Raw genomic sequence first — 15,211 nt, 5'->3', positions numbered from 1 at the left:
CGGGGTTGGGAGTCTCCCACATTGGGTTAGAGGTTACTTAAAATCTTAAGACAGATGACCAACAGACACATGAAAAAGCTCAACATGACATCTCAGAGAAATGCACATCAAAACCACAGTGAGCTGTCACCTCACGCCGGTCATAATGGCTAGTATCAAAGACAAGAAGTAAGTGCTGGTGAGGATGCGGAGAAAAGGGAACCCTTAAGCACTGTTTGGTGGGAATGTAAAATGGTACAACCGCTGTGGAAAGCAGTATGGAGGTTCCTCAAAAAGTAAAAGTAGAATTACCGTATGACCCAGTAATTCCACTACTGGGTATTTACCCAAAGAAAATGAAAACACTAATCTCAAAAAGACTTATGTACCCTATGTTTATGGCGGTGTTATTTACAATAGCCAACATATGGAAGCAATTCAAATGTCCATCGATAGATGAATAGAGAAGATATGGTGTATATACACAATGGAATATTGATTACTCAGCCATAAAAAGAACAAGATTCTTGCCTTTTGTGACATGGATGGACCTAGAAGGTGTTACGTTAAGTGAAATAATTCAGAGAAATACCATGATTTCACTTATATGTGGAATCTGAAAAAAAATGAACACACTCATAGAGAAATGGTGGTTGACAGAGGGGTACGGGGTGGGGGGATGGATGAGACAGGTGAAGGTGATCAAGAGGTACAAACTTTCAGTTATAAAGTAAGTCACAGGGGTGCCTGGCTCACTGAGTAGAGCATACAGCTCACTCGGGATCGTGAGTTCAAGCCCCACACTGGGCGTAGAGCTTACTTAAAAAATAGAGGAGTGGAAAGTACAGCATAGGGAGGAGTATTGCAACAACACTTGAAGTGACAGATGGTAACTATACTTACTGTGGGGAGACTGATTATAGAATTGTTGAATCACTATGATGCATACCTGAAACTAATACAACATTGTCAAATACACTCCAACATTTTTTAAAAGATGGGATTATAAATGAGTGTAAGTGTATTAAAAATGCAGGATTTGGGGCACCACTGAATCAGAATCAGCACTGTCCAGTGGAAATAATGGAATTTGCACGTGACTAAATTTTGTTAGTCTCATTAAAAAGGTAACAGGTAAAAATTTTTATATTTTATTCAAAATGCCCAAAAATATTTCAACGTGTAAACAATGTGAAAAAAATAATAAGATGGGCCAGAGAAGAGGGGGCCCGCAGAAGGGTCACACTTGTATTCTTGCCCTGAACCACAAAAATACTAGGGAAGGCTTGCCCCTATACCTACACCTTTATACTAACTCCTCCTTGAATTCGTTCATTTTGGGTGTGCCCCCAGTTTCCTATTGAGACCCTGTGCAATGAAGAACCTCTGCAGAGCACAGACCAGACAGATTAAGGGGCCTTAAGCCAAGACTACTGGCCATGGAAAAGAAAGAGGGAACGGGAGAGGTCCGGCCTGTGTACTGCGGCAGCCGCGTCCCCATCTCTACTTAGGGGGGGTCAGGGCTGCAGTGAAAGAACTGCTGGCGGCAGGCTACGTGCCCTGCAGGACAATCCCGCTCAACTGCCTCCAGAAAGGAGGCTTAATGAGGAAGAGCAGACTGAAGGCCAACAGCCGAGTCCCAGAATGGGGAAGGCCAGTGGGTCAGGCCTGGCTGGCCCCACCCCTACTCCCTCTGGACTGCAAACAGTTGTGCAAATGGGGATCTAACCTCACAACAGATGGGGACTGACACAAGTACGCTCTACGTTTTACTGACTGGCAACGTAGTTGGAATTTGGTTTTTGAAGAACCGCAGCATACTCTTCATACTACTTAACAGACGCCTGAAAATGCCAGTTCGTACATCAACGGGGGGGGGGGGGGCGGGCAGAAAGGAAGGAATTTAAATAGCACAGGTGATACTGCCCTGATTAACCGGGAGATGGGCTGTGCCATTCCTCAAGTCTCACTTTCTGCTGTGCACAGCTCATCCCTCAGCAAGAGCACCTCCTCTTTCGTGCCTGACACACTTCCCACCACTATGCGTGGCACAGGTCGTGCTCTACTGTGTGACGGACACAAAGGATTTCCAAGAGTAATTTCAGCTGTACGCCATTTCTCCCCTAAATGCCAACTTTGTGTTTCATTGTTCCAAAGCGAATTTGACACAAAGGGTCTCCGTACTCATTCGTCCTGAGGTCTTTTCTCTGCCAACTGAAGAGTGGATGGGAGGGCCTCTGGGGAGGTGGAAGGGTTCATTCTGCGTTTTTAGAGGAACATCACGTCTCACAAGGCTTGCTGCGGCGCAGAAGACCGTCCCCTCTCTGTCCTGACCCCCAGCTACCAACACTAGTGGCTGTGCTGCTCTAAGACACCACCAAGGTCACATGAGCCACCGAGAATGGGGTGCCGCCTGACCGGTTTTGCTTAGGCATAGATACACTGGAAGTCACCCAAGGGAGCATGACCGCGATGATGTTTGCTCTGCCCATGAGATTGTGCAAACCCCAGCTATGGCCACAAACTCAGGAACAGCATGAACGTCAACAGAAGGGCCTGCACATTTCTCACAGAGGTACTCTTACCAACTCACAAAGATTGCAACACTAGCTTGTTTGAACCCAGAGGAAGAACAGGGCTAGAAAGGGTCGGCTTCCCCCAGTGCCAGGCGATGTGCACGGCAGAGAACGCATCTCAGTGCCACGGTACCTCTCAGGAGGAGCTCTTGCTACGAGTGCAGTCTGCAGTGTACGGCAAGAAGTCTGGGGCAGACCGGCTTCATTCTGATCTTGAGGCAGGCTGGCTTCTTTTTGTGGGAAAAAGGAGAGGACGAATGGCCAGCCTGCTGAGTGAAGAATGAAGGTGGTGAAAGCTGTGGAAAATGCCTGGGCATACCCACGTCATAGAAAGTCTCTGAGGCCAGTCCACACGGGTAGGCGGGGACGCCCTGACCAGGTTAGAAGGGACAGCTGGCCAGAGCCCAGAAGGGGAGTTCCTAGATATGCCTAACCATCAGCGCACAGCCTTCTGCAGCCACAAGGCCCAGAGCAGCCTGTGGGCAGGAGAGCCACCAGCAACAGAGCCCAGATCATACCAAGTGCACAACGGACAGTTACCCAGCAAACTCAGAGGGCTGCTGTGGGAACATCCCTAACCGAGAATGCCCCCATGGGACCAGATCATCCTCCTCCCCACTTTGGGTTTCTCTTACTTCAGATGGACAATGACAGCATAGCCCAGGGCCATCAGACTGCGCCAGCACCCCCACATTAAGATGGTCACTAGCAGCATGTACTGTGTGAGGCACTGAGCGGATGGCACGACCAAGCTACTCGCTCGGAAGCTAGAGTGGTGGGGGAGCGAGACCAATCTGTAAAATGGGACGGTGGCAGTAGACAGCAGCTAAATGAGGTGGGTGGGACAGGGCAGGGTGGTCCCAAAGGAGGTGACCCCGAGCACAGAGCTAGCAGTATGCTCAGGCAGGGTACACGGTCTGTTTTGAAAGATCTTTCCCATGGCCATTTTAACGCCAGAGTCATTTTGATAAGGCCTGAAAACAAATTTTTTCTCTTTGCCCCTTTCCCATTTCCAGTTCATTCCTGCCTTGGATATCTGGTGTCATCTGTTGAGGAGGGGACAAAGCCAAACTGCCCCAGAGATGGGGGCAGAGGGCTCTCAGAATCCCAGATTTCTGATTCTGATTTTTTTCTAACAGTGGGAAAGGAAAACTAGGCCAGGCACATCAAGGCCTCTAAACAAAAGTCAAAAGGTGGAAGTCTTCTTTATTTGGGTCCCCATGGCAGGGAGGAGGCTAGAGTCCTGGTGTCCACATTGTTATTTCCTTTCTTATGAGTACAATACTACAGCAGTGCAGGAAAGCAGGGAGTGCTGCACTGTTCCAAGAAATTTAAACTGGGCTGTTTTCACCAGCTTGGCACTAGGGGGCTCTGAAGCACAGCATCTTTCCCCTAAGAGGAAAGCTACACTCCTCTAAAGCAACAGCAGGGAGGGGGTGCCCTCTGATGCCACCTGCTAAATCCTCTATCATTCACACAGCACTGGGAACAGGGTCTGGCCACAGTGTTCAAAAGGGGTCATCCGTGATTTCCGACGCCCCCGAGAAACACACGCCAAGATGGGGTTGGGGCAGTCTTACCTTGTCCTCTGCTCTCCATCAGCCCGAGTCACGGCTTTGTGTCCCATGAGAAAACCAGATCCGGAATGGCTGACTTGGGAAAACCAACCAAAACAACCGTTTATCCTGTGCGTCCACCTGGACAAATGCAGAACCAACAGCTCGTAACGACGACAGCTATGTTTTCCAGGCACTTTCCACACGCCCAGCTGTACTCTAAATCCTGTGTGCAGATCTGCTGTATTCCTAAATCATGAGCCATGACAAAGCTCTCAGGAAGGCGTGCTGAGACTGCCATCTAAAGCAACCACAGGGGAGGAGGGCAAGCACTGGAACCTTCAGCCCAGCGCGCTCGAACTGAAAAGTATTTCCAACGTACCTGCACTGGGGCAAGTCACGAGGCAGGGCAGAGATCCCACGAAGGAAAGGTAAGCTTTCTCAGCCTCTCCTTGTCCTGTGTCACAGGCCCAGGCCAAGTGTGGTCAGAGGTATCATCATCATTGCCTGACAGGCACAGACTTGCTCAGCTCTGAGAGACACTTTCCAGTTTTAGTATCCTGCCTTTTCAGGGAGGAGCAGCTTGCCTACCGGTAAGGGGCAGAAGAACCCAAGGCCGATTCCAGTGTGGAAGCCGCTCCACGGCCACCCACCGCCTCTGCCACAGTGACCCTAGCTCCCCCTGGCTCCAGTCCTGTCCCACTCTGCTTGGCTGACGTAGCCGAAGTCTACTCAACCTTTACCTCTACTCTCCTTCGGGGCCATCACCGCCTGCACTCATCAGTCCCCAGCAGCTCCTCCCTGAACATTCATCATGCTTCTCCACAGCGCGAAGCAGACGGGTTCGGGTGATTTCAAACCAACCTAGTTTTTAGGTCCTTCACAGCAGCTTTTTGGGGCCCAATACCCTCCAGCCGCACCCAGCATTACATGACCACAGAATATATCCTCACCGACTTCTTAACCATTAACTAGTTAGCCCAGACAAGCTTGAGAACGTCCTCCGACAGGAGCTGCAGGAGGTATGGGAAGACGACAAATTCAAGATGAGCGTAGAGTGTTGCAAAAATGTAAGCTCATGATGTTAACTGAAGATGCTCTCTTTTCCCAGGCAGAAAAACAATTTTCTCTCCCTCACCCCCTAACAACTCGAAAAAACTTTTAAATTCTTACGATTCAATTCACAACATAATTCTTCATTATTAATTACCTCAAAGAAGGAGGGGAAAAAATTAGCAACTCAGGTTCCATTTAAGATGCATGTTTTTATTGAATTAAAAAAAAAAATTTGTAACCAGACAGAAAGAGTAAAGTAGACAAGAATGTTATAATCTGACTATATAGTATCTTCTCATTCTTGGTGGATCACTAAAATATAACAAAGGATTGTTCTCTATGCTAATTATAAGGTTGTCCAGTTAAACCATTATTTGGTATCTTCAACAGGTTAACCACTTTTAACTATTTAGAGTTTCTTCTCAGAAACATTCATATATTATACAGGAAACATTCATAGTTTATTTGGGAAACATTCATATTTTATACAGGATGTACAAATTTAAGACGAGACAATTAAAAAAAAACACACACACAATTGTAGCCGCAACACTATCCTAGCTGCATTGTGGGGATTATGTTCAGTCTGCTGTCCACACTATATACAACTGGATTTAATAGTGTTATTTACAGAGGGGCCAAAAGCACTCATCTAAGGTAAAGGCGCTCGGGTTTAATGTGCACTTTCACAGCCCTATGAAAACACAACCATTATGTACACTGTAAACACCACAGGGCATGAAACCCATCTCCAACCACAAACTTCAATCTCACAGATCAAGCATACAAGGGCTAAGGTAAGGTGCCTGACTTTTCCTGTGTAAGCATACTTTTCATCCAAGAGTGCTGCTATTCTTTCCATAGGACACTATTCACTTATTTCAAATATGGTGCCAGTGCTTAAAACATTTCTGGAACCCCTTTTTGGGGATTGCCTGCATAGTCTGCAATGAACTCTTCTGAACGTCCTTGATGGTGGCAAGTCTTCGTCCTTTGAGGATGGATTTGATGTGGGAGGACAGGCATATTCACAGCCAAGTGAATCCAATTGTGGGGTACCACCCTGGACCAGACGGGAGGCGCCACTCTAGAACGACGAGACCAGTTTCCTCGTACAGCTCATAAAGCAAGAGGTTACAAAAATGCCTGAGCAACGGCAGTCCTGATGGAGTAAGTACAGACTCCCCCAGAGTGAGGGCTCTCAGAGGCAACATTCACTTGAACGGTAGAGCTAGGTGCTGTTTTGCAATTTTAAAAACCAGTCCTTTTGTCGCCTCTCACACAGACTAGAATTCCTCTTCAGTTTCGGTTCCCTTTGCTTTCTTATGGATTGCCCGATTGAAGCTGTGGCACGCAGGGACCCAGTGATTGTCATGAAGCCCCAGCTTGCAGCCAGGGAAGCCCTTCTGAGACCGGTGGCAGCACATCCAGTATCCTGGCCCGTAGGGCAACGCCTGGCAATAGGGCTTGGGGTGCCACCGGCACAGGGACACGTCCCCTTTCACGTACTTCTTCTTGCACTGCTTGCACGGGTCCTCTCTATACCGTGGGTCCCGCACCCAGCGCGAATCCGCCGGCCTGATGTTGTAGTATTCAATGATGAACTTGAAATAGCAGCAGGTGCATTTGAGAGCCACTAAGCTCTTGGTGGGCAGTAACCTGAAGATTTTCACCATGAGGTGGTGGGGCAGGAACGCCATGTACTGCTGAGGCTCCAAGAGCTGCTGGATTTTAAACCTGGTTTCCAGAAAGTCATGAGACACCTGCTTCTTCCAACTGGACGTCTCAAGCACCGGTGACGTACCGTCCACAGGAGAGGCTGGCGGGACAAACGCATCCGCGGACACACTTTTTTCCTCAGATGCACTGTCACGCTCAGCAGCATCTTGACGCCGGCTGGCCTGCGAAGACTCCCTTGTGCTTTCACTCAACTGGGGACAGGCTGACTCGTGCTGACCAGGCGGCAAAAAAAACAACATCCCTGGAAGTGGGTCTTCACAGGACTTTAAACTAGAAGGCTGGCCTTGCTCGACCTCGGACACAGTGATACGAATGCACGAAGATTCCGTTCTTCTCTGATCAGGGTTCTGGCCGGTGAGTGGCGCGAGCTCTCTACTCATACAATCAACAGCATCCGTGGGCAATTCGATGGCTGGAGAGCAGGTGTGAGGAGGAAAAGGTGACCCGGCAAGTTCCTCTGTCATTTCCACATCGTATCTATTGCCATTTTTCATAGTGCGCTGATCCGGCTCAAATTTTGTGCTGTCCGTGAGGAAATTCACACTTGCTGGCAATGGGGGACAGCCCCGAGGAGCACTGTCCCAGGACTCCTTCCCCTTAGGAGAACAATGGTCAGCTCCCGAGGGGCCACAGTCCACAGGATTCACCTGAGTGTCTGGGGCCTCCAAGGCGCCTTTGTTTGTTTTGCCTTCATCAGCCTGAGTGCCATCTGCAAGCAACACCCGGCCCACATTTCGACGGAAGCTGTTATTCCTCGAGAGGCTCCCGGGCTCTCGCTGGCTCTGCCGCTTCAGGCACTCAGACTCCAGCCTGGCTACCATGTCAAGGACACGGACTGGCTCACTCTGCGGTTCGCCAACCTCAGGATTTCCTCTTTCCGAGGATTCTTCACAAGCTCCTGGAGCCGAAAAGGGCTCGGAGGCTGGGAGCACACCTCTGGACTGCCCAGGAAACCTCACCACGGCAGGTGAGTTAGTGCAGTTTTTCGTACAAGTAGCTAGCAGGGCACTGGCTCTCTGCTCAAGGAAGGCGACCATCTGTATGACCGACAGAGGCCTCCCGGCATAGATGCCATCACCACTGTCACTCACGTAATGCACAGAGCAGTGCTCGATGCCACACGCGAAGGGCTCAGGCGGGTAGCACCTGCTGTTGACTTCCCTCATCCTTTCTAACTGTATTTTGGCTTTTTTAAGATCCCCTGACTTTTTCCTTCTTTTAATAGCTCTCCCATCGATATCCCAGGAGCTTTTTACTTTCATCGATCCTATCCTGTTGCTACACTGGTGGGCTGCAAAGAATGCAATTTTCTCCTTGGTATTTCCCGGTTTCACAACAGCCCAGATATCAAGAGGCCCTTCCCCTTCTTCGCCCTGGTGGATTGTTGCAGATGGTGCATTCTTCTTGGTTTTAACACTCAAGCTGCTCTCTACAGGGCTCTTCCCACTCATGCTGCACAGGACATTTGGAGAAAGAATCCCACAAGGCTTTCGAGATGATGCTTTACCAAGAGAGGGTGAAGGAAAGACACGTGGTCTCATGTAGCTAGCTTTGCATTCTTCATCATTTATAGCTTCTTGGTGGCTCACAGGTGTTCTCAGAGTTTCCTTGCTGATTTCCAGAGGTCGCACTTTCTTCGGGAGTTTCCAGTATGGCTTTAGGTGCATAACAGAGGCTCTGCAGGAAAGAAATACATATTTGATTAAAACGTACTTTTGTTTTTAGAAAAGTTCTGATAGTTCTGACAGTTCTAGCAAGTAACAGAAACATTTTGTCAGTTCATTAAATCTTTACCATACCAACTCTCACTTCGGCTAGTTTTTAATGTACAGATCAAGAATGACGAGAGCAAAACAACCACTTTCCGTGGGGTATAGGCCAGAAAATAAACTGGCAAAGTGGAGGCTGAACAGACAGTGAATTTCAGAAACATTAGTTAGCATTCTACACATAAAATCTTAAAAAAAAAAAATTTAAAGGACTAATTTTATCTATTTATTTGATGGAGAGAGAGGCAGCGAGAGAGGGAACACAAGGAGAAGGAGTGGGAGAGGGAGAAGCAGGCTTCCCGCTGAGCAGGGAGTCCGACTCAGGGCTTGATCCCAGGACCCTGAGATCATGACCCGAGACAAAGGCAGACAAGCTTAACCAATTGAGGCACCCGGGTGCCCCAAATGTTAAAAATAAATAAATAAATAACTTACTGAAAACTTCCAAATAGAAGGGACAGCATAGAAGGAAATGAAAAGAACTGGCCAGAATCCCGAGTAGACTGACACTATTTCTAAGTCATCACAGCTAGCATTTTATTGGCTGCAGTCTATCAAAATGTTGTACTGCTTTCTAAGCTATTCTCTTACTGTTGAACATTTTAGATGTTTATAATTTTTTACTTGTTTGCTTATGTACTTTGCCCATCTACTACTCTTGATTTTTTTTTTAAGACTTTATTTGAGAGAGCAAGAGAGAGTGTGCGCACATGTGTGGGAAGGGTGGAGGGAGGGGGGAGAGAGAATTTCAAGTAGACTCACACCAAGCAGGGAACCCGACACAGGATTCGCTCTCATGACCCTGAGGTCATGACCTGAGCTGAAATCCAGAGTCGGCCGCTTAACCAGCTGAGCCACCCAGGTGCCTCCAGTCTTGATTTTCTAAATCATCTATTTGTATAAGCTCTTAATAAGCTCTTAACTGCCAAATTTCCTCCAAATACCTTAAATCAAATACAGAACCCATAATCCTTATTAAGTCTAAAAACCATTTTGAACTAGTTCAGAAAAAGCAATGCCCTGTTTTGTTCCCTGACCAAGGCTGGAAGAAATGGGAGCCATCTTAGAAATTAGAAAGACGTTTACATGCGATTAAACACATTACATGTATGTTTTAGTCCTTGCTGTATCATTAATTAGCTAGACTCATTGAGTTTACCCTTGGACAAGTCACTTCCTCTCTGGGTCTGACTTGAAATGTTGACTGAGGGGTTGGAATATTAAACTATCTAATGATCTCATCCATTTTTACATTAAAATAGCCATTCTTACCAGAACACTGTGCATTGAGAAAAAGTGTTTTGTAGGAATGCCTGGTCTCCTACAAAATAAACCTACAGACAAAAATAAACATCTGCAATCAAGAGGTTGGTGGCAAGAGCCCCCACAAGTCTAAGCCCATGGAGTTTCCCTACTGTCATTCACGGGCACAACAGTTTGGGACACACATACTCATCATCTTCCTCTATCATTCACCTTATAATATTTAGTGAGGCCTGCAATGTGTCAGCCTCTATGATAACTGCTTTCAGATATTAATTTTAATTGTCAAGGATGAAAGTGATCATCCAGAACAAGTCTGTTCACCCTTCAACTCTTGATTCCTTGAGTCTGGGCTCAGCTAAAAGAAGAAACCGGAATATGAGTATCTTCTAGCTAGGTGAAGAGAAATCTTGCATTTAAGAGAAAGTATCTTTTCAAAGATATCCCTGAAATAGATCAGAGACTGGTTTGTTGATGATCTTTGTCAATTTCTATCCTAAATCTGTGATGTCCCCCCTTTCCTGCACTATAGCATTTTTAATAGTTTTCTATCATTTATATATTTAGTCTTACAAAAAGAACCACTGAGAATTCTTCAAGAACAAGATGAATATATATGAATAAAATAGATAAATGAATAAAAAGAGACACACATCTAGCGCTCTGTCGACGATTTTCTGGTTTTTCATATTCCCTTCAACCCTTCTCTTAAGTGAAATGAAAGAAATGGAGGTTGTTGAAAAATCCAATAAATTCTCACATAATGATCTCATTACAGAGCGTCTGTGAATAAACTTAAACTTCAGCAACGTGTGTGCCATTCTGCATTGCACAATATGTTCTCTTTGCCTTCTTCCCCCACACATTATTTTAGGTGCTGTTACTGATAGGCAGGGACATTAAGAAGAACTAATGTCATTATGGAAGGCTTTTGTTTGCATTTATTAACCTGTGAAGTCAGCTCAACTGACACATTGCTAGTGGACAGGGTTTTTAGCAGGATTAAAACAGGAAATGATTCCAGGGAACAGAAGTGAGGGAAGGTGCAACGAGAAAAGCCAGTGAGGTCTTTCTATGCAATCAGGGTGACTGCCGGAGGGTGGGGGATGAGGCTGTGGGACCCCTGAAGGAAGCACAACTATTAGGCATGGGCTCTTGTCCCCTACTTGATTACAGGTTGCCCAGGATATCAACCTCCCTCCTTCCTTTGCTGGGCTTGAAGGTCCTGAGGCAGAAAACAAAAGCGTTGGCAAGACTTAGAGTGAAGTGAGAAACTGGTAATCTGGGTCTGGGTTGAAATCCGTGGTAGGCCACGAGGATATGACGCAGGGCACCAGGGGCATCTGCCACAGAACCTGTAAGATAGCAACTCTACATCTCTAACACGTGACACCAGATGGTGGCGCTTTGCCCACCCCCACTCACCCCCACAAACACAGGCCGGCACTGTGGAAAGCTCCAGGCAGGTTTCCATGGTTGCCAATCTCTTCATCACAATTGTCCTTTCAAGTTCACCATAATAAAGTCCTGCTCTCTTGCAATTAAATAAAATGAAGGACTCTAGCACCTACCTACCCATGAGTGTTCCTTAGAAAATCAGAAATATCTTTGTAAAAACTTAAGATCCCTGGGCCCAATGAATCAGAATTTCTGGGACTGGATCCAGAATTTCTGCGATCTGTTTTTAACCTTTAGATTTAACTTGGAAGGGATTAAAGGTCATGTGTTAGATCTGCTGTAAGAATGTCAGCGGGGCTCTGGATTGGGCTGAGGGGGGAGGTGGAACTGCCCAACAGAAAGCCCTGCAGGTAGTCCGGAATGAAGCATCTACTAGCTAGTTGAAGACCCATTTTCTTCCTTCTTATTTTCTCCCTACGCACAGAAAAGGTCAATGGCCTTTTTATTGCCAAATTTCCTCCTCAACTCCAACTCCTCAGTTTGACACTGCTTTTTCCCAGCTCTCTTCTCTTCTTCGCCAGCCTTAAACATCCGTGTTCCTCAGAGTTCCTTCTTTTTCTAGACCATTATTACTCAGGCCACATATGTAAGTGCTGTCTTGCAGTCCTACCAAGCACACACTGCTGACTCTCCAGTGGTGTGCTCCCCCAACTTCATATCCTACTGCCTGCCTAGCTGCCTGTCAGAAAGAATCTCAAAAATCAACACAACTAGTTAATGAAAGCATCAAGTACCTAGCCAATCACGCCAGAAAGCTGGGTCACTTAAAGATTCCTCCTCGCTCACCCATAACCAGTCACTAAGTCACTAAAATGCTCCCTCTTCATTTCTGGCACAGGTGCCCTGGTTTAAGCAGCCATCTTCTCTCTGCTACATGATGTTACCTGTAAGAAAGCCTAACCTCATTATCAATGGAATGCAAAGTGGAGCCCACCCAGCCAACCTATCANNNTCATTCCTGCTTTGCCCTACCATACTTCACACTTAGGGAGCTTATGCACACTACAGGACCCGGCAGTAGATAAAGGCCAATCATAGCACTTAAGATGCAAATTTTAAAGCAACCAGAACCATAAAACTAACATAAAAGCTTCAACATTGTTTTCATACTAATCACCACCCATTTCCTACTATCTATTTATTATCAGAAATTTACTTAACACTCTGGACTGGCTGGATATTACTGCTGCAATTACGAGTAAGACATAGTCGGCTGCCCTTAAGGAGACAGAAAAGTTAATAAGCAATTACAACCGAATGTGATGTGTGTTTACAAAGAGAGTATGGAGACTGGGAGAGCCCATGCAAGGGAGTGGGGGAGGACAACACACAGAAGGAAGGGGTGTAGGAAAGGACGAGAGGGAACTACCAGCACCAAGCTTAGTCTTGACGGTACAGAAAAAGGTCAGAGAACCCTGATTTTCTAAGCTAAGCCCTAAAGGAAGCTACACAAAGTCCTAAGAGGTTCAAAAGTAGATGATGCTTTCAGGACACTGAGGTTAAGTGAGAAACAGTCAGTCTAGCTAAGCTGTGAGCTTAGAGAGACAACAAGTAAGTGGATTAATAAGCAACAATAGACAGGAATGTTAGCTGCTGATTGTAAGTGGAGGTTGAGGGAGAGGCGTCAAGGATGGGTCCTCAGCTTATGGCTTCGGCAGCTGGATGAAGAGTGGTACCTTTTAGTGAGATAGTGAAAAAGGTGGCTAAGCAGATCTGGAGCAGGCGAAGAGGAGTAAGTTCGGTTTTAAAAAGTGTTGCCTGCAAGACAGATATCTAGTAGGCGGACTGACACAGGTCTGGCCAAGAAAAACTGAAGGAGATCCCTGGTGACCCCACTGTAAAAACTGCAGTGGGTGAGTAGGGCAGAGCCAGAAGTTAATGGTAAAGGAATGACTGGAAGGTAGGTGATAAAGTGAATCTTAGCAACTCCTTCACAAAGCACGGCTGTGAAGGAGAAAGTCATTGCATGTACCTGTCACCTTAATCCTTTCCAGGAATAAGGTGAGATACAACAATGCATCAGTTAAAACCTGAACAACTTTCCTTCACTGAAGCCAAAATTGTTTTCAAATAATTCCAGTATTCCTTTTGGACTCTAGCTTCTGTTTTCAGCTTTAAAAAGCTGGAAAAACTCTCACCTTTAAACAAAGTATACAATCCCAAAAATGGAGCCATGGAAGAGAATTTAACTTCACTTAGGAAAAAGAAGTGCTTGGATAAATCCCGCAGTTGAAAGAGTCATACTAACTTTGGTCTATGGGGCCATAAACTTGATCAATGACAACTGATCAGAAGAGGAGAAAGGATGAGATTTCTCTTAGTGCTAATAATAGGCTTAGTGCATTATAATAGGAAGGCTAAAAATCAAAAGCAGATGCCTGTTTTCTAAACTTGTCACTCTTAGTCTATGGCCTTGCCTATCAAAACAGTTGAGAAGTTATTTCCTGTTTCTTTGTGCTTCATCAAAGGTACAGGAACGCACTTCAAAAAGGAGTCAACTTTTATTAGAATAGTAAGGGGGGTGCCTGGGTGGCTCAGTCCATTAAGCGTTTGGCTCAGGTCATGATTGGCTCAGGTCATGATCTCAGGGTTGTGAGACCAAGTCCCACGTCGTGCTCCATGTTCAGCACGGAATCTGCTTGAGATTCTCTCCCTTTCCTTCTCCTTCCCCCTCTGCCCCTCTCTCCACGCACCCATGTTCTTTCTCTCTCTCCCTCTCAAATAAATAAAATCTTAAAAAAAAAAAAAAAAAAGAATAGTAAGAGCCACTCGTCCTTTACAAAAGGCCAGAGGCGGGGCACCTGGCTGACTCAATTGGCAGAGTATGCAACTCTTGATCTCAGGGTCATGAGTTCAAGCCCCACATTGGGTGTGGAGCCTACTTAAAAAGGCCAGAGGAATTAAAATAGACTAGTCCTTGAGAGACCATTCCCATGATACATTTAGAGCGGATAAAAGTATACAGTGAATACATTCACCGTTTCTTTAAAAATGTAAAAGCTTCCAGAGAGGGGTGCCTGGGTGGCTCAAATAGTTAAGCATCTGCCTTTGGCTCAGGTCATGACCTCTGAGTCCTAGGATGGAAACCCCTCCCACACCTCAATTGGGCTCCCTGCTCAGCAGGGAGTCTGCTTCTCCCTCTCCCTCCACCTCTCCCCCTGGTTCCTGCTCTCTCTCTCAAATGAATAAAGTCTTAAAAAAAAAAAAAAAAGCTTCAGAGAACATCTTAAAACCACCTTCTTTTTATGATTAGCAGCTCCAGCAGAATATTGCATGTATACATAATGAAATCTTTGTTTTTGCAAATGAAGCAATAAAGCTAATGCCTTTTGAAGCCCCGCAGCTAGGTAGTGGTAGAATTAGGGTGAGAATTACATAAGAGTCTCCTGGGTCCCTTTTCCTTGCTACAAAACAAACAAAAAAATATAAAAAACCTAGGTCCATTTATGACACAAATAAAATTAATTCTGACAGCATCTATTCAAAGAGCTTTTTATCTTTCAAATTAGGTCAGTTTTTCTTCAGTGCCACATAAAACCTCTACAAAGAACTGTGATGAATTAAAGCAGACATACCATATCACATAAGCCGCCATATAATCTCAAAGTATGTAGAAACTACCTCCATGGCTGTTAAAACAGAGAAAGTGCCAAGACCAGGAGGATGTGAATACAGGTGGAGGCATAAGAAAGGACTTCTGCCGTCATAAGGCTCGAACATCGACACATGCATCCAACTCCCAGAGCGCCTTAACCAAAAAAACCCTGAACGAACTAAGCCGGAAAGGACAGTAATTCTCAAACTGAGTTCCAAG

General features: G+C 46.0%; 1 protein-coding gene across 5 annotated transcripts in view; it reads right to left on the bottom strand.

Moving 5' to 3' along the window:
- Window positions 1–5,356: 5,356 nt before the first annotated feature.
- Window positions 5,357–15,211, bottom strand: part of FBXO34 (F-box protein 34) — an 83,015-nt gene continuing 73,160 nt past the window's right edge. For all 5 annotated transcript variants that reach the window (XM_040641860.1, XM_040641861.1, XM_008701885.2 and 2 more), the window contains one exon: window positions 5,357–8,584. In XM_040641860.1, the coding sequence (XP_040497794.1) occupies window positions 6,454–8,584 (2,131 nt within the window). In that variant the 3' untranslated portion in view covers window positions 5,357–6,453. The remainder of the gene's footprint in view (window positions 8,585–15,211) is intronic.

Source organism: Ursus maritimus, unplaced genomic scaffold (assembly GCF_017311325.1).
Source record: "Ursus maritimus isolate PB19 unplaced genomic scaffold, ASM1731132v1 scaffold_25, whole genome shotgun sequence".
Taxonomy (NCBI): Eukaryota; Metazoa; Chordata; class Mammalia; order Carnivora; family Ursidae; genus Ursus; species Ursus maritimus.
Note: the sequence above shows the minus strand (reverse complement) of the source record. Positions and strands in the feature narration are given on the sequence as shown.